The sequence below is a fragment of the Camelina sativa genome, chromosome 4 (assembly GCF_000633955.1).
Source record: "Camelina sativa cultivar DH55 chromosome 4, Cs, whole genome shotgun sequence".
NCBI classification, from domain to species: domain Eukaryota; kingdom Viridiplantae; phylum Streptophyta; class Magnoliopsida; order Brassicales; family Brassicaceae; genus Camelina; species Camelina sativa.
The window spans coordinates 6,193,184-6,211,003 of record NC_025688.1 but is presented as its reverse complement, the minus strand read 5'-3'; the positions used below and the strand labels follow the sequence as shown (position 1 = coordinate 6,211,003).

Below are 17,820 nucleotides of genomic sequence, written 5' to 3'. Positions count from 1 at the left end.
TAGCAGCAAAGCTTAACTTAGTATATCAAAACCAAGTTACAATCTACTAAAACCAATGAAAATGCAAGCAGTTCTTGTTATCCTGGTTTTCTCCGGTTTAGTCTCGGTACAGAAAACGCTAGCAGCGCAACATGTGATCGGAGGTAGCCAAGGCTGGGAACAATCCGTTGATTTTGATTCTTGGTCATCCGATCAATCTTTCAAAGTCGGCGACCAACTTGGTACGTTTCTCTCTAATCTCAATATCTAAATCAAAACCGACCCGGTTTAATGCTAACTGAACCGTTCTTTTTTTTGTGCCGTGTAGTTTTTAAGTATTCAGGACTACATAGCGTTGTAGAGCTAGGAAGCGAAACGGCATACAAGAGTTGTGACCTGGGAACACCTGTCAATTCCTTGAGCTCTGGAAACGACGTCCTTAAGCTTTCTAAAACCGGTACTCGTTATTTCGCTTGTGGAACCGTTGGCCATTGCGAGCAAGGCATGAAGATTAAAGTCAACGTTGCCTCTTCTGACTCAAAATCATCTTCCTCTCCTGGTTCGGGTTCGGATTCAGGGTCAGGTTCGGGTTCGGGTTCGGAATCTAGTTCGGGTCATGGATTACGTGCTTCCGTTGGATACATTTTCGTTGTTGGATCTTTGGTTATTGGTCTTATTTGGGCTTACTGAGGATTTAGGGCTTTCGTAAATGTATATCGAATATATTCGTGGGGAGAGAATAAATATTTTTGGAATTATTAATTTGTATTTGTATTAAGTCGTATTTTTGTTGTATTTTGATTTTGCATCATTATGTTATGTAGTTCGGATATCTGCATTTCTGATCTTATTCTATACTATATGTACAACCTTGTTTTTCACGTTTCTCTCACCATCTTGTCCACTTGATTGGTCCGGTTGGAATATTCTTTATTATGCCTTCTCATTTAACCAATCATTTTTTAATTTATTTTTTATGTTATCAGCAACATTATCAATTTTAATTATTTAGTTATTGTTCCTATAACAGCAATATGATCGCAAATTAACGTTTTTAATTTATAAAATACAATATCTACTTTAATTTAAATTATACACACTAGTTTGCAAAAGTCTGTGTTAACCCTAATTTAAAACCGGAAATATATTTTAATCTGAGTTTCTCCAAAAAAACAATTATTTAAAAAAGACGGAGGGAGCGAGAGAGAGGACAAGTGGGTTTGCTGAATTGTGCCGAAATCGTCGTCGTCACTGATCACTTACGAATCCTCCTTTATTTTATTTTTCTCCTAATTCGTCGTCTTCTTCTTCTTCTCCGGATACCAAATCGGGATTTTATTCGCCGTGGAATTAAAAATGCCGGAAGATTCAACGTTGATTGACTATGTCATGGAGAAGGCATCGGGGCCTCACTTCTCCGGTCTTCGCCTCGACGGTCTTCTCTCTTCTCCGTCGAAATCATCCGTCTCTTCTCCTTCTCACTTTCGTTTGAGTAATTCTTCTTTTTCCGCTACCGACGATCCCGCCGCTCCTCATCAGCCCTTCGTTATCGGTGAGTGATGTTTCGATTTCTCCTTTCCTCTTTCGCGCTTAATTCTCTTCCTTATCGAACCGTTGAAGTTTCTCAAATTCCGATCGTGGTGTATTGTCTCTCAATTTCATGAAATTGGCGTTTCTTTAGGGTTTTATTTAGGGTTTTAGCTTGTACGAACATTTGTGCTTCCAAGATTAGTAATATCTTAGTTCAAGTTCTAGGGCTTAATCTTTTTTTCTGTTGACTTGTGTAGGAGTTACTGGTGGTACCGCTTCTGGTAAGACGACGGTGTGTGACATGATAATCCAGCAACTTCATGATCATCGCATTGTTCTAGTTAACCAGGTTAGATTCTGTAGCTAGTCCCTGTTCTCAATTCTTAGAGTTATTTTTTTGTGGTACTCTGATGCTGTTTTGTTGATTAGGATTCCTTTTACCGTGGTCTGACATCTGAAGAACTGGAGCATGTACAAGAATACAATTTTGATCATCCTGGTAACTTGTTCTTTTGATTTGGGAACACTGATATTCACCTGAGGAAATTTTGGTGTAATTTTTAACGTCTGTTGTTTTTCGTTTTCTCTAGATGCGTTTGATACTGAGCAGCTTTTGCATTGCGTTAACACACTCAAGAGTGGGCAACCGTATCAGATTCCAATTTACGACTTCAAGACTCACCAACGTAAATTAGATGCGTTCCGTCAGGTGCATAATCTTCTGTGCTATTTTCTAAGATGCGTCTCTATTTATTTGATATCCTTATATGGTTCCTTTCTGCGGTTTTATGGGTTTAGAATCTAAGTTCATGTGGTTGAATCTTATCATCGTTTGTTAAATCAATCAGTTGGGACTTTTTTCAGGTCAATGCTTGTGATGTCATTATTTTGGAAGGGATTCTAGTTTTCCATGACTCGCGAGTTCGAGACCTGATGAATATGAAGATCTTCGTTGACACAGGTTTAACTAGTTGCAGTATCTTGTCTCTCTTTCTTTTTGATTCTACTTAAATAAACCTTATATTTTCTGCACAACTATGAATGATATAGTGACAATTATATATTGTGATAGAAGTTTTCCACGTCCTGTTCTGTAGCTGATGGTGCCCTTGATGGATTAACTCACTTTCGCCACTTTTTCAATTGTTGACCATTAAAGACTGAATGAATGCTATTGAAGCTATATAGTTACGAAACTTTGAATCTTTTTGTAATGCTAATAATTCTCAGTGAAGTCATTGTGGCTATTTATTGATTTCAGATGCTGATGTGAGGCTTGCTCGCAGAATCAGACGTGACACGGTTGAGAGGGGTAGGGATGTTGATTCTGTGCTTGAACAGGTTAGTCTTTTGTTTTAAGTGTTAATGTAAAATTTGTCACCAAGTTTCACCTATCTAAGTTAGTGCTCTAATGTGTGCATACGAGACTAGGAATTAGAGACCTATGTGTTTGTGCAATACTGAACAACTCAATGTCCCTCCTGTTGTTCAAGCGACTCTTGCTTAATTCTGCTCTTTGAACTGTTGTGCTATATAACAGTGTTGTTTTCTGAGTTTCCTTTATTTTTTCAACTTCTCTTGTTTTGAGGGTGTTCTTGTTGTCAACTTCTATATAACAGTATGCAAAGTTTGTAAAACCCGCGTTTGATGATTTTGTCCTCCCGTCAAAGAAATATGCTGATGTGATCATTCCCCGAGGAGGTGACAATCACGTTGCAGTTGATTTGATTGTGCAACATATCCACACAAAACTTGGGCAACATGATCTCTGCAAAATCTACCCAAATGTTTTTGTTATCGAATCAACATTTCAGGTACATTCCACATTTTCCAACTGTTTGATGCTTGATTCAGACGGTAAGGTTTAAAACCATCTTCTCACCCTACGATAATTGCAGATAAGAGGCATGCATACACTTATTCGAGAGAAGGACATATCAAAACATGACTTTGTGTTTTACTCAGATCGCCTCATTCGTTTGGTACTCTTTTATTTCCTGTCATCCCTTTCAATGCTACTCAGCTTCCAAGCTTTGTCATTTCAATTGTTGATGGCTTTATTCCAGGTTGTGGAGCATGGTCTTGGCCATTTGCCATTCACTGAGAAACAAGTGGTTACTCCAACAGGTATAAGAGGAGAATGGCTTGAACTGTAACTATAGTATATAATTATAAATCAAAGTATGCTTTGGCATTTACTGATTGATCGAATCCATACAGTTATAGAGGCTTGAGCTGTAACTATAGTTTACAATGATTTATTTATGGTAGTCATGTGTCTGAAAATATGGATCAACTAGATCGTGAGATCCTATAAGTCTTTATCACATTTATCTAGAAAGATTGTTTGTGCTTTGTGGAAATCATAGTGAAGACCTCATATGCTTTGGCATTTACTGATTGATTGCTTCCACACAATTATAATTTCTAATCTCTTACAAATCAGGATCGGTGTATAGCGGTGTTGACTTCTGCAAGAAACTTTGTGGGGTCTCAGTCATTAGAAGGTGAGCGTTAAAAGGTATTATGTGTTTTAAAAGTTCTTAATAGATGGAGACTGGAGCTGTTTAGTTCTAGATACGGAATGTGCATACCATTGAAAGCATACGTTGTTTGTTTGCTCATGTTCTGTGTGAGTGACTTTTTAAATTCTTTTCTCTTGCCTAAATTATCTGTTTTGCATGCTTTGTTAGTGGTGAAAGCATGGAAAACGCATTACGCGCGTGTTGTAAAGGGATTAAGATAGGGAAGATTCTCATCCATCGTGATGGCGACAATGGAATGCAGGTTTTGCTTATCTCTTTCCACTTCTTTAACAATTTACAAAGATCATGTCTCTTTTTTAAAACTCCAAAACTCAAAAACAATTTCTCCTGGCATATGACTTAGCTTATATACGAGAAGCTTCCAAGTGATATATCCGAGCGCCATGTCCTGCTTCTAGATCCTGTTTTAGGCACAGGTAGCTTCACTTGTTTTTCATTTCCTGCTTTGGGATCTTGTAAGTGTATTTTCTCTGAAACTTTCCATTGGATATATCTTGAAGGTAACTCTGCAAATCAGGCGATAGAACTACTAATACAGAAAGGAGTGCCTGAATCCCACATTATATTCCTCAATCTCATCTCGGTGAGTGTTTTAATTAACCAAAGATACTTCATCGCATAACTTGTTCTCTCAGTCACACACTAACAACCGATTCCGCATCCTGCAGGCACCAGAGGGAATCCATTGCGTCTGCAAACGCTTTCCAAAGTTGAAGATTGTGACGTCAGAAATAGATCAGTGTCTGAACGAAGAGTTCAGGGTCATACCAGGCTTGGGTGAGTTTGGTGATCGGTACTTTGGAACTGACGAGTAGCGAGCAGTACCAAAGTGTTTGTCAATGGCTTATTGTGCTTGTGTGTAAAAAGAAGTGTTCGTCTTTCTCCTAAAGATTCTTCACGGGCTTTGTTTTCTAACTTTTTTCCTCTGCTGGGAAGCTTCTTGCTTAGTAGTAGTGACTAGTTTCTAGAAAATCGGAAAACCACTTCAAGATTCTTGGTTTAATCGATGCATTACGATTCGTTTATTAAAACTTTTATGCATCACTGATTCGTTAATACTTTCTTTGTGATTGAACAAATTCTAGTGATTTTTGGTCAAAATTACTTTCACCAGTTACAATAGCAACGGTTTGTTACCTAGATGAACTAATGGACCATTTCATAAAGTTCAAATATTGGTTTAGTAATCAGGTCAAGGATTAAAGTAAGCAATCTCAAAAATATGAAAGCTCGAATGAGATCAAGGATTTAAGCAATCTCAAAAATATGTAAATTTCAACCGGATTAATCGGGTCGGTTTGATCCGGGTCGGGTCTAATTAATTTTGTTGGATACAAAGCCGGGCAGAGATATTTATGGACTTTATCCATTCCCGCCACGGAGTAAATCCTTCGCCGACGACAGTGAAGCAGCAACAGCAACGATGCATTCGTCGAGCGTTTTCTCGTTCAGTTCTCGTTATCCAATCATAACCTGCCGCGTTTCACCTCCTTCGCCTCCCGTCGTCGCGTCTCTTCCTCTCCCGCCGCCAACAAGCTCCTCCGACTCGCTAGCTTGCTCCCTCCAATGTCCTCATTTCCAATCGTACGCTCCTCTTCGCCGATAAGTCTTTCATCTCTCAAAATATTGTGATAATTGATTCGATTCCGTCTCTCTCTGGATTGCTTCAGGTGTTCAGGTTGTACGCAGGAGTTCAATCTCCATCGTCCAGCTGTCGTCGAAGAAGCTTCAGGCTTCTTTAAGCGTTACGGCGTCGAAGATTTCACTTTCGATAGTTGTAGACTGGTTAATTTCACTTCTTCTTCCTTTTTCTGATTTCACGTCCTTTTGGTTTCTGGTGATAAGTTTTTAGATCTAATTGCAGTGGGGATGGAGATGCCGAGCAAAATTGGCCGTTCGTGGCTCTTCAGATAATGCATTGATTGGTTTGTACCAAGAGGGAACTCACACCGTTGTTGATATTCCTGAATGCAAATGTAAATTTTATTTAAGCTGGAAATAAGTTCTTGACATAGATTTTTTTTGTGATTGGGATTGAAGTTGAGTTCTATTTCTTTTTGCAGCTCATCATCCTAATATTAATGCTGCAATTGAGTTATTGAGAGAAGGTAGTATTAGTAGTCCTTATGTTTTTTTTGTGATTTAAAAGATAGAGATTTGGTTGTGTTTGCCATTTGATTGGGGTTTTTTTGCTATGCTTTAAGGTATTAAGGTGTTCGATGTTGTGCCATTTGATGAGGATCAGGGGACTGGGGACTTACGATATGTTCAGGTGGTTAACATTTGAGTATATATGGCTATTTTGTAATCCAATCTGGTGCAGTGTGGTAATGAGGTTTTTTTTTTAATCTATAGATGGCTGTTACGACGCACAGTACAAATCTTCGTGCTCCAGAGAGATACAAAAATGGTTGAACATTTATTTTTGGTTTTGTTTCTTTTGCATAGTGATATGATGCAGTAAGAGTAGTTTCTGATTTTAGATATTGGTTTCAGGAAAAGTGCAGGTGTCCTTGGTTTGGAACTCGAGAAATGAGAGATCTCATAATGCAGATAAGTTGCAAGCATTGTCCAGCGTGAGTTTTTTTTAAAAGTCATGGTTCCGTTGGCTTGCTTCATTCATTTTTTTTCTGCAATTTATAACTTACATATTTCTCATTTGCAGTACTTGTGGAGAAAGGGTGGACCCAACAGCAAGTTTCACCTGATCCATTCTGTGTGGGCTAACTTTCAGACATCAACCAACAATGTGAGTCAGAGAACAAGAATTCTCATATGCTATGGCTAAATATTCAGGGAATATTAGTGTTAGCTTATAGTCTTTGTTCTGGCCGCATTATGTGTACTAGAAAACTTCTGCCTGAAAGTGTTCCTTTCTCTTTTGTTCAGTTGTCTAACTTGATTATTCCCTTTGTCTTAGATAATCTTTGGAAACAGATGGAGGCATCTTTTAGGTGAGAGAGATTTCTGGGAACATGTAGGAGGGATTGACATATCCTTGGATCCTTCCAGTTTTGGCCAGGCAAATACACGGGTGAGCATGCAGATAATGAGTTAAAGCTTATGAGCCGGGAGTTGATCAGCACATTTGATTTGCTAGTTTGAGTGCATTTTCCTATCGGCTGTAGTCATTGCTTTATGATTCCTAATGTTTCAAATGTTTGTGTCAGGCTTTTGATAGCTTACTTTGGAAACTGCATAAGTATGTTCCTGGTGGATCATCTGTTGCCGATCTATATGCAGGAGCTGGAGTGATTGGATTATCGTTAGCTACATCGAGGAAATGCAGGCAAGAACATCGATTGTTCATATCTATATATTATCTAAGAAGAGACTGTGTATATTCGTTTTGATGAAAACTTTATACTTTAACCTGATTTCAGCTCTGTCAAATGCATTGAGGTTAACAAAGAAGCAAGGCTGTCTTTTGAGAAAACAATCCAGCGATTGCCTAACTCATTGAATTGCAGCATCAGTTGGCACCATGCAGATGCTTCAGTTGTAAGTAGTGTTTGCAAAAACTAGTTCCAATTTTCTAGGATTTTTTCTAACATTTTAATGATGTGTTGTACACTGTATTCGAAATTCTACAGAACCCCCTTTCATGGATTATAGGGTCAGATGTAGTCGTTGTGGATCCTCCTAGGAGAGGTTTGGATGCTTCTCTCCGTCAGATGTTAGAGTCTGTCCCCTCCATTGAGAAAAGAATGAGGTCTTCATCACCAAGGTTTTGGATTTGTGCCTAAATACCATCATTTATACCCTATCACCAAAACTCCAAAGGTAGATCTTTTATGGGTCTGTTAATTTTCTCTTGTTTCAGTTCAAGCTCGAATGCAAAAGAGGAGAAGAGGCCATGGATTTTAAGGGCAAAGGAACTTTCAATTCAAGCTGGCAACAAGCTGATCCCTGAGGAGAATAATACACTACCGCAAAGACTCATATATATAAGCTGTGGTTGGGAAAGCTTTAAGGAGGTACTAGAGACACACTAATATTACCTCTATACTAGTGTAAATAAGCCGTTAACAAATGCTGCCAGTTTAGTTCCTTCTAATTTCTAAACAATTGATTAGGACTGCAAGTCGTTATTATCTAGCAAAGCGTGGGAATTGGAAAAAGCCCATGGCTTCAACTTCTTTCCCGGAACCGATAGGTATCAGTTCATAGAAACATTTACTGTACTTGCATTTTATACTGCACAAATATCATCCATGCTAATTTTACCATTGGGTTTGTCAGCATTGAAGTTTTGGCTGTCTTCAAAAGAAGGGTTGCTATCAAGAAAAAGAAGAAATCGGGAATAAAAAAAGTGGGAATAAAGAAAGTGCGTGCGCCTAAGTAGAATCACAGGACTCATATTAGTTAATATCTGTAATTTGAGAACTTCAAAGGTTTAGAAGACCATCTAATGGATGAGAAAACAGTTTTGCTCTGTTCCTTTTGATAAGTAGATATGGTTCTCTCTTTTTTTTGTGTCATTACAAGTAGAAAAAGAGATTTGTGCGATATTTATCTTATCAACTTCTGTTGGATATGAAGAAAAAGTGCAAAACTGGACAGATACATCTTCAAGAATGGGAAGAAAAATACAAGGCTGCAAGCCATTTTTTACAACCACAGGTAAACAAAGTATATAGCTCTTCAATTTGCTTTTCTACCTTTGGATTTTTCCAATTGAGGAAAGGCTTGTAGAATGTTGTGTGCCCTTAGATCCTGCCTGGTTAAGATCCCTACCACAGGACACAACTGCAAAAATTTTGAATAGCAACAGAAGTTAGTGTCATTAGATTTGTTTGTAGGTTTTTAGTAAGCAGGAAAGTAAAAGAGAGTCGAAGGCATAAACTCACTCCTGAGGTTTGAATCTTGGGAACAATTAGCAAATGGCGGAGTCCCACTTGCCGGAATAGTACTAAAGCCTTGGCCACAGACATGTTCTCCATGACTGTGTAAGGGGTTGTGTTGGTGAGAGGATGAAGATCGACAAACATTTCCATTTCAGAGCTTGTGATAGCCACGTCGTCAAAGTTGTCTTCTCTTTCAGCCAATTCATCCCATGGAAACTTTTCCCTGACCTCCCACTCCTCTGTTCTTCTTTTCTCTGTCAAGAACCATCTCTTTTTCAGAACTTTAACGAGGTGCGCTCTCAGGATTAGCCCGTGGAGTTCTGTAGCCCCAGTTACTAGACCCACTTGAGGTACCTCTGCTTCATCTAAAACAGGGAATGCATTATGCGTCGTGTTCCTTAGCACATCAACTATTTTAGAAACCTTTTCTACACCTTGCAGGGTTACAACCGGGGGTTTAGCATCACCAAGCTCACCAACGCTGAGGTTCCTCATCCACGGCTCTGGATTTGCATCTAAGAAAGGCAAACCCTTTAGATCCAATATGATGTCATAGATACTTGGGTTGAAGCTGTCTCCCACAGTTTTGGCAATCAGAAGCACGATCATTGTAATGGGAAGCAAAAGAAGATTGTTGGTGAGTTCAAGGAATATAACACAGAGTGACACAGTCATTCTCATAGATCCAGCCATGAGCGCGGCTGCACCAAGGACAGCATAAAGCCCTTGGTCAATACTTGTGTAGGATCCCATTGCAGAGCCAAGCATCCGGCCATATGCAGCACCCATGAGGATGATAGGGAGGAAAAGACCAGATGGTGTTGCAATACCAAATGTGAAAAGCCCCAAGATGCAGTAGAGCACAAAGAATATCCACAGGGAGCCCATGCTAAACTCATTGGGAGTGTTGGAAGAGAAAAGGTTTCTGACAGCATCATCGTTGGTGGTGAGAAGCAGAGTAGCTAAATCATTGTAGTAACCTTTTGGGCAATGGAACTGTTTGAAGTTGCCGGATCTTCCATTCGTCGGGCAGATCTCATCTATCGAGGGATCACAAGGCTTGCATTTAGCCAAGAAAGGAAGGCCATAAAGGCAAACTGATGTGAAGAGTGATACCGTAAGACTGAGAAGCACCTTGTGGATCTTACCCTTCCTGCAATATGACCAAACAAGATAAGTTAACTAGCTTACCGGGGTTTTACTCACAGCATATGATAAAAATGTTTCACTATGTTTATTTTTAGAACCTGTTGAACAGCTAACACTTACTCGTTGATGAGATTGTAAAGCCGGAGAACTTTATGCAGAACGTGATTATAGAGACTCCCAAGAATTCCACCGATTACACCAATCAACATGACAGGGATTATGTCAGTTACATGGTAAGTATAAGTTACGTGACTCACATCAAACATGATAAGCCCTCCTCTTCCAAACAACCCACACTTGCCTGAATTGCATATCTCTATGAACTCTCTCAGAATAACCACAACGACTGCTGTGCTGAAGAAAGTCCGCCACAACAAGGCACTTCTCCACCAAGTGGCAACTTCCTCAAGGGCGAAAAGCACACCTCCAACAGGTGACCTGAAGGCTGCACAGACTCCAGCAGCTGAGCCACACGTAATCAGATCCCTGCGGTCTCTATCGTTGTTGAAGTAACGAAGCCATCGCCACTTGATTCGGTGGTTGTCTGTTCCACCTTGTCCGAGCAAAGAAGCTATGCAGCTTCCAATATGAACCAGAGGACCCTCTTTACCCAGATCAAGTCCAGCTGCAACCGCTCCTATGCTTCCAATGATCTATCAAACCCCACAAAATCCGTGAGTCAAAAGTCAAATTCATTCATATTATATCTTTAGAAAAATTCAGAAACAGACCTTAACGATCATAGTGGTAGCACCAAACATGTTGGGAAGATCGACACCATTAAGATAAGCTTTGATCTCAGGGATTCCAGGTCCAGCCGCAGTGGGAGCAAAGAACACACAAAGCACAGATGCCACCAAGGTAAGACCCAAATTTGCCCCAGCAAGCACCATCAGACCTGTAGCATATCTGTTTTACCCTCAAGACATTATCATCCAATCATACACTACAAAAAACAACTGCGGAATTTAATTTGTTTGAAAACGGTTAGATCCAGCTTTGTTTTTTACCTTTCTTGGCTGAGGAAGTGGCCAACGGCTAGAAGCTTGTAGCCAGCGATGTTTTCAACAGCTAAGTTGATGAGAGTGGCGATTAGACCAGTGAAAAGACCAACAAAACAAGCTAATGTCCATTTCAGGAATACGTACTGAAGTACTTGTGCCTTTGATCTTTTTCTCCAATCATGCTTAAACAGATCGTTCTCGTTTATTCTGTCAATATTTATTAAACAACAAGAACTGAGACGTTGAATTCAAAATTATGCTAAGAAGAAGAGGAGGAGGAAGAAGAAGAAGAAGACATACTCATAGTTCAAGCTCTCGATATGGGAAACCTTGGTACCGACCAAAGCAAGTGGAGTTGAAGAAAGTGTTCGATTAGCCTTGACCAGAGGTTGGTTCAGTGTGTTGCTCTCTGGGTCTGCTTCTCCATTGTACTTACTATTACCACCAATCTGGTTTAAATCTTCTTCCACCATATCTGTCTGCCTCTGATCACATAAAGATGAAACTGGCTTTTGGTCGGAACCTCTGCAACAGAACTTTTTAAGGTTCTTGGAGAGCTTTTCTTTGTTTTGAAACCACTCTGGGTGGGTATATTTTTATTTATTTTTGAAAATAATTCTTGTTATTATTTCATGCTAATTGGTTTGCCGACTTTTGTCTTTTCTTTGCTTTTATAGTTTTAAATGTCTACATACATATACGTATATATGTATTTGCGTATGAATAGTGTCTAGTTTTGGCGAGACGACGCTTATGCTTGTGAGAGGGTAACAAATTAGAACTAGGTAATCCTTACATATGCTAAACTACAAGACCAGACAATGATTGGCCATTTAAATATTATGCCTACAATATATAAGTATATAACAGCGAAAGGTAACCAAATTTTGAGTTTTGTACGTAAAACGTTAGTGATAAGATTTTTTCTTTATATGTGGCCTACATTTTTATAGCCAGAGTCTTGGTTAGATGAAAAATATTGTAATTCATTTGTGGTTCTTACGTACAATACAATTGTAAGCCAGCCAAGAATTATGAGAAAATTAATTACAATAGTACAACGGAAGAACATAGGTATATGCAAGAAAAAACATTCTCATCAGCCAAGAATGTGCCACATGTTATGATTAGATTAGTAATAAAAAAAAGAATAAAATCATCCTCATCATATTCTAAGTGATTATATGTGTTTTTCGTTAAATACACGATCAAATGTTGTCAGTGGTCTACACACTATGGAGAAAGATTGTAATTATCATCTACTAACATCATTTTGGGTAAGTAAATGCTGTCTTTCGAGTTTGAACTGATAAGCCTCACACATTAATGACAAAATTAACAATTGATTTTTTATGATGAAGAAAAATATATGACTTCTGAATAAAATTACTTGTGTCAATCATATGATGTATATCTTCTGGAAAATGTATGCCTTTTGGTTTTGGTAAATCACAGTGAACGAAAATACGTTGTTGCTCTTTCTAATAAAGGTGTTTTTGGTTTATTAATAGGGGAAAAAGCTAAAAAAAATCTCTAAGTTATTTTTATTTGGAAGTTTAATATCTAATGGTTTTGTATTGGAATTAAAATACCCCATGTATTTCTTTGTTGGTTTTTAAATCATCATGTTATATTGGTTTGTTGAATCAAACATCCGACTTAACATTAACAGACGTTAATTTGATTAACAAATTCTCTTAACCGGGTTAATTAGACCAAACACGTGGGTAATTGGGATTAAATGAAAGACACTGTTGCCCTTGCTCAGTTCCCTCTAATCGATTTCCCCCAAATCGACAAACCCTAAAAACTAAAATCCCCAATTTCTTTCTCTTTCTCGTGTGTGTTCTTCTTTCAACATCTAATGAGTGAAGGCATTTGATTTAGCGGATTTGGTTCAGTGTATTGGGCGTGAATTCGAGATTATCGCGGAGATGAGGTATGTCGATTTCAGTTAATAGGGTTTGGGGTTCTCGATTCATCGCAATTTTATAAATCTATTTCAAAATTGGGATCGATGGGATTTTAGGGTTCGAAGTCGATTATTATAGGTTTAGTGGGTGAAATCCATTATCATTATTGGTTTAGTGGTTGATTCGAAGTCGATTTCAGATTTTAGGGATTTGTTTGTACTAATCGTGAATGTTTTATTGTCGTCTGTAGTGCTTTCGAGTGTTTGAAGTGAAAAATACACTTTAGAGGGGATGTTTCAATAAAGGATCAAACATTCGACTACATAGGAGGGGATTGGAAAGACATGTTAATAGATCCCGATTTGATGACATGGTCAATCTTTGGCGAGTTTTGCAAGGAGAATGAAGTTGATGGTGAAGGCGAAGAAGTTTGGTATAAGCTTCCACATGAGGATATAAGTTCAGCAAGATCAATTGGCAACGACAAAGATGGTGGGATAAGGGAGTTGTGTCGTGAAGCCATTATTGGTGGTGAAGTCGATATATACATCGACAACGGGGTTACTGTACCAGCATTGTTTCCTCTGTCAAATGAGGATGTTGTAGATGAGGAAGACGAAGTAGAAGCTGATGCTGATAAGGATGACCATGGTGATCGAGTAGAGGAAGGTAGACATGATGATGGATTCTCAGCATTTTTCGAAGAAATTAACAGTGGAAGACCACATGGGGATGAAGCAGCAGTTGGGGGTGAAGCAGCAGTTGAGAATGAAGAAGCAAGTGTTAATGAAGCAGCAGTTGGGGATGAAGCAGCAGGTGTAGATGAGGAAGAAGATGTAGATGAAGATGAATTTGAGAGGCAGTGTTTTGATGTTGAGCGTCCAGATCATCGAATGGACATTGAAGATGAATGGGATGCATACGACGAGGAGGAAAGGGTGACAGCAAGAGCTAAATACATGAAGGATAAAGAACCTTATTTGTGGTTATTGTAAAAGTTTCATAGTGGAGAAGAGTTCAAGGATCAACTTCTACGGTATGTGTTGAAGACTAACTATGATGTGAAGTTGTGTAGATGGGGTGCATCAAAGCTGGCCGCTATATGTAGCCGTGAGAAGTGCAAATGGAAGATATACTGCTCTGCTCATAATCGCACAAGTAAATGGATAGTTCAAAGCTAATGTGATCATGGATGGAGCTAAGGAGGAGAAACTTGTAGCTGAGCTTGAACCTGAGGAACTTGTTGCTGAGCTTGAACCCGAGGAGCTTGTAGCGGAGGAACCATTGCTTGTACCTGAAGGACCAATGACTAGAGCAAAAGCTAAAAAGCTAAGAAATGCACTAAATGAGCTTATTCAAGAGCTTATGGCCAAAGAGAGCATGGGAAAAACTATTGGAGATGATATCTATCAAGTCCAGCCCACTTTGAGCCTAATTCAAGTCCAAGAAAGCCCAAAATAATCATTTTATTTTGTGGTCAAAGAGGGATGACGAAAATGGAGTTCAACTCACCTTGGGATGGACACCTTGGGAAGAATACATTGGGAAGGAAAATTTCAAGCCTTGGGTCTTCATTCAACTATCTATATTTAATGTCTTTTAGTTTCAAGAATAATTAATACTTGGCTTTGTTACCAAGTTTCTTATCACTATATAAACTCTTGTAATCTCATTTGAGAATCATCAACCAATTTTCCTTTTCATTTTAAGAGTCTATCTCTTTGTTCTTTGTCTAGAACATTTCTTTGTTTCTTGGTGTGTAATATCCAAGCAACATCCTCCTCTTGCTGGACTAGTGTGTCATATCTAGCAGCGATTGGAGTTGGGAATATCAGCAGCCTTCCGCAACTGCTGTGCGACCACCCAATCCATCAAATCTCCCTTGTTGCATCTTGCACATTGGCGAGTTTCTATCCTTTCTAATCCGGCTGAGTGATCCTCGAATTTGGGCGTATCAAAAGCTATGTGGATACTCATAACCATGGTCCGAGTGGGAAAGCTAAGATGTTGAAACAAGGGGTTATTGCGAGAATGTTCAGAGATGAAGCTAGAAGACGACCGGGATTGAGGTGGACTGACATCAAAGATGAGGTAATGATGAGGTACACACTCTCAGTGTCTAAGTGGATATTACAAAAGGCAAGGAGGATGGCATTAGATATGGTGATAGTAACACAAAAAGAACAGTTTGCGAGACTCTGGGATGATATTTTTGTGGGATCCTTGTTTTTTTTGTGTGGGATCCTTGTAATATTCTCAAACATAACNAAAAAAAAAAAAAAAAAAAGATCTGCTTTTGGCTAGGTGGTGGAAGAGAAATTCTGCTGGCTGAGGAGAAATCCAGCCTTGGAGTGGTTAAAACAGACTTCACAAAATTCTCTTGTCTTTCTATCTTCCTCCTTCCCTTGTTGATTTGGAATTCCATTGGGTTGCTTGGATTTGTTCTCTTAGAACTTAGGGATAAAGCTCTTGAGTGACCTACCAAAATTGAGAGAAACACTTGTGTGTGTGAGGATTTTTGTTATCTGCTAACTTTTGGTGTTAAGTTTTCAGGAAACCATGGAAAGTGATGGAGAAAGATATCGGCCAGGAAATTCTGTCGCCGGGCTATCTAACTTGCAAATGAGGGCATTGAATGATACTATTACTAACATTATGAATACAGGTCTAGAAGAACTACACCAAAGGCTCGACGAGATTCAGAATAGCCAACAAACCCGTTCTAGACCCGTAGCCAGGAGAGAACGTTCAAGGAGGACTCACCGGCCCGAGGAGGAAATTGAAGAAGAGGAGTTCCATGAAGAAGATGATCGATCCATCTCTCTATCCATTCCTTGTTGGTGTGTCATATCCAGCAAGTTGTCGATCTCTTTTGGTGTGTAATATATAAAGAATCGATCCACCGGTATATCAGGAGTCTTCCGCAGCTCTTGTGCGACCATTCGCTCCACATCCTTTGATCCTTTGGACTTCACAGTCTCTTGGATGCAAAGTTTATCCCTTTCACCACCTTAGAGGGTCGACTCCTTGGGAGAATCATATCAAGAAAATCCTGGTCAGTTACATACAATTCCTTAATGAACTCAAAACCAAGCAACTTAATTTCAAGAGCTGAAAGAAGAACATACCTTCTAGACAAGGCATCAGTCACCACATTCTCCTTACCTTGTTTGTATTTTATGACGTAGGGAAAGGTTTCAATGAATTCAACCCAACGTGCATGCCTTTTGTTCAACTTTTGCTGGCCTTTGAGGTGCTTCAAGGATTGGTGATCTGTGTGAATGGAAAACTCCTTTGTCCAAAGATAATGTTGCCATGTTTGGAGTGCCCTAACCAAAGTGTATAGCTCTTGGTAATAAGTGGGGTAATTGAGTGTGGCTCATCCCAATTTTTCACTGAAGTAGGCAATGGGTTTCTTTTCCTGCATCAACACAACACCAATACCCACTCCTGAGGCATCACATTCTATCTTAAAAGTTTTGGAGAAATCAGGAAGTGTAAGTAAAGGAGTTTGAGTTAACTTCCCTTTAAGTATTTGAAACGCCTCCTCCTGAGCTTGTTCCCACTTGAAACCAACATTCTTCTTAATTACCTCTGTGAGTGGAGCTGCTATTGTGCTGAAGTTCCGAACAAACCTCCGGTAGAACCCAGCTAGCCCATGAAAGCTCCTTACCTCTCCAACGGTTTTGGGGCTAGGCCAATCACGGATGGCTTTGATCTTTTCTTCATCCACCCTGAGTCCATCAGCACCTACAATAAACCTAAGAAAACCACGTGATCTGTTCCAAAAGAGCACTTATTAAGATTTGCAAATAACCTTTCTTTCCTAAGGACGTCTAGGACAGATTTCAAATGCAGCTTATGTTCCTCACGGTTCTTGCTATAGATAAGAATGTCATCAAAGTAGACAACAACAAAATGACCAATAAAAGCTCGCAAGATATGATTCATCAAACGCATGAATGTACTAGGTGCATTAGTAAGGCCAAAAGGCATGACAAGCCACTCATACAATCCTAGCTTAGTTTTGAATGCGGTCTTCCATTCATCACCTTCTTTCATGCGAATTTGGTGATAACCACTTTTCAAATCTATTTTTGAGAAAACAGAAGAACCATGCAATTCATCTAGCATGTCATCAAGCCTAGGGATCAGATGCCTATACTTTACCGTAATGTTGTTGATGGCACGACATTCTACACACATGCGCTAAGAGCCATCCTTGTTAGGCACAAGTAGAACAGGTACAGCACATGGGCTTAGGCTCTCCATGATGTAACCTTTTTCAAGAAGCTCTCCAATCTGCTTTTGAATTTCCTTGGTTTCCAACGGATTGGTTCGATAAGCCGGCTGGTTTGGAAGTGACGCACCTGGGATGAAGTCAATTTGATGTTCTATACCTCTTATTGGCGGCAAACCGTTAGGGTTCTCTTCTGGAAAGATATCTGAAAATTCCTGCAAAACGTCTATCAAATGCTCTAAAGTCGCTTATGGGAAATATTATCAAATGTATGGTTTCTTATTCTTTGATAACCGTCTTTGTGTGCTCCAATGTTCTTTGAGGGAGTTATTTGTCAGGGAAGCTCATGGAGGAGGATTAATGGGACATTTTGGAGTTGCCAAAACACTTAGTGTTATGCAGGATCACTTCTACTGGCCGCAGATGAAGAGAGATGTGGAAAGAATTTGCGGAAGGTGTGTCACTTGCAAGCAAGCCAAGTCTAAAGTACAACCCCATGGTTTGTATACTCCTTTACCCATTCCTACTGAATCTTGGACTGATCTTTCAATGGATTTTGTGCTAGGACTGCCTAGAACCAAGAGAGGTAGAGATTCTGTCTTTGTGGTTGTT

The 17,820-nt window shown here is 39.3% G+C and overlaps 5 protein-coding genes across 6 annotated transcripts; 3 read left to right on the top strand and 2 right to left on the bottom strand.

Annotated features, from left to right (window-relative positions):
- LOC104779946 (mavicyanin-like) lies at positions 1-866 on the top strand. Its single transcript, XM_010504380.2, has 2 exons — positions 1-221; positions 308-866. Exons 1-2 carry the CDS (start codon positions 56-58, stop codon positions 667-669), a joined length of 528 nt encoding a protein of 175 aa, XP_010502682.1. The 5' UTR covers positions 1-55; the 3' UTR covers positions 670-866.
- On the top strand, positions 1,336-5,111 carry LOC104779945 (uridine kinase-like protein 2, chloroplastic). Its single transcript, XM_010504379.2, has 14 exons — positions 1,336-1,531; positions 1,767-1,858; positions 1,939-2,008; positions 2,100-2,218; positions 2,374-2,470; positions 2,771-2,850; positions 3,129-3,323; positions 3,408-3,491; positions 3,576-3,636; positions 3,956-4,016; positions 4,203-4,296; positions 4,399-4,471; positions 4,556-4,638; positions 4,724-5,111. Exons 1-14 carry the CDS (start codon positions 1,336-1,338, stop codon positions 4,868-4,870), a joined length of 1,452 nt encoding a protein of 483 aa, XP_010502681.1. The 3' UTR covers positions 4,871-5,111.
- Positions 5,415-8,617, top strand: LOC104779944 (uncharacterized RNA methyltransferase pc1998-like). Its single transcript, XM_010504377.2, has 15 exons — positions 5,415-5,639; positions 5,726-5,840; positions 5,920-6,031; positions 6,119-6,163; positions 6,260-6,327; positions 6,411-6,465; positions 6,552-6,631; positions 6,721-6,804; positions 6,976-7,089; positions 7,226-7,344; positions 7,439-7,556; positions 7,649-7,782; positions 7,879-8,032; positions 8,132-8,211; positions 8,298-8,617. Exons 1-15 carry the CDS (start codon positions 5,479-5,481, stop codon positions 8,398-8,400), a joined length of 1,542 nt encoding a protein of 513 aa, XP_010502679.1. The 5' UTR covers positions 5,415-5,478; the 3' UTR covers positions 8,401-8,617.
- LOC104779943 (chloride channel protein CLC-b-like) lies at positions 8,544-11,706 on the bottom strand. Of its 2 annotated transcripts, XM_010504376.2 has the most exons (7): positions 11,356-11,706; positions 11,062-11,262; positions 10,783-10,960; positions 10,172-10,704; positions 10,051-10,055; positions 8,906-9,942; positions 8,544-8,804 (listed from the first exon to the last, which is right to left on the bottom strand). In XM_010504376.2, the coding sequence occupies exons 1-7, from the start codon at positions 11,526-11,528 to the stop codon at positions 8,700-8,702; spliced, it is 2,232 nt and encodes a 743-aa protein (XP_010502678.1). In that variant the 5' UTR covers positions 11,529-11,706; the 3' UTR covers positions 8,544-8,699. The 2 variants fall into 2 exon arrangements, with proteins under 2 accessions (XP_010502678.1, XP_010502677.1); XM_010504375.1 differs by having other exon boundaries at positions 8,906-10,055; positions 11,356-11,705.
- On the bottom strand, positions 16,348-17,174 carry LOC109132446 (RNA-directed DNA polymerase homolog). Its single transcript, XM_019244058.1, has 2 exons — positions 16,786-17,174; positions 16,348-16,729 (listed from the first exon to the last, which is right to left on the bottom strand). The coding sequence occupies exons 1-2, from the start codon at positions 17,172-17,174 to the stop codon at positions 16,348-16,350; spliced, it is 771 nt and encodes a 256-aa protein (XP_019099603.1).

What these genes read in the sequence shown, in the direction of transcription:
- LOC104779946 (XM_010504380.2), top strand. Translation starts at nt 56, where the DNA reads ATGAAAATGCAAGCAGTTCTTGTTATCCTGGTTTTCTCCGGTTTAGTC. An exon ending in CAAAGTCGGCGACCAACTTG is followed by an intron (nt 222 to 307) that starts GTACGTTTCTCT and finishes TGTGCCGTGTAG; the next exon opens with TTTTTAAGTATTCAGGACTA.
- LOC104779945 (XM_010504379.2), top strand. Translation starts at nt 1,336, where the DNA reads ATGCCGGAAGATTCAACGTTGATTGACTATGTCATGGAGAAGGCATCG. An exon ending in AATTAGATGCGTTCCGTCAG is followed by an intron (nt 2,219 to 2,373) that starts GTGCATAATCTT and finishes GACTTTTTTCAG; the next exon opens with GTCAATGCTTGTGATGTCAT. An exon ending in GGGGTCTCAGTCATTAGAAG is followed by an intron (nt 4,017 to 4,202) that starts GTGAGCGTTAAA and finishes ATGCTTTGTTAG; the next exon opens with TGGTGAAAGCATGGAAAACG.
- LOC104779944 (XM_010504377.2), top strand. Translation starts at nt 5,479, where the DNA reads ATGCATTCGTCGAGCGTTTTCTCGTTCAGTTCTCGTTATCCAATCATA. An exon ending in TGATATTCCTGAATGCAAAT is followed by an intron (nt 6,032 to 6,118) that starts GTAAATTTTATT and finishes TTCTTTTTGCAG; the next exon opens with CTCATCATCCTAATATTAAT. An exon ending in ATGAGGTCTTCATCACCAAG is followed by an intron (nt 7,783 to 7,878) that starts GTTTTGGATTTG and finishes CTCTTGTTTCAG; the next exon opens with TTCAAGCTCGAATGCAAAAG.
- LOC104779943 (XM_010504375.1), bottom strand. Translation starts at nt 11,528, where the DNA reads ATGGTGGAAGAAGATTTAAACCAGATTGGTGGTAATAGTAAGTACAAT. An exon ending in CACTTCCTCAGCCAAGAAAG is followed by an intron (nt 10,961 to 11,061) that starts GTAAAAAACAAA and finishes AGGGTAAAACAG; the next exon opens with ATATGCTACAGGTCTGATGG. An exon ending in CTACCACTATGATCGTTAAG is followed by an intron (nt 10,705 to 10,782) that starts GTCTGTTTCTGA and finishes GGGGTTTGATAG; the next exon opens with ATCATTGGAAGCATAGGAGC.
- LOC109132446 (XM_019244058.1), bottom strand. Translation starts at nt 17,174, where the DNA reads ATGTGTGTAGAATGTCGTGCCATCAACAACATTACGGTAAAGTATAGG. An exon ending in GACGTCCTTAGGAAAGAAAG is followed by an intron (nt 16,730 to 16,785) that starts GTTATTTGCAAA and finishes TGGTTTTCTTAG; the next exon opens with GTTTATTGTAGGTGCTGATG.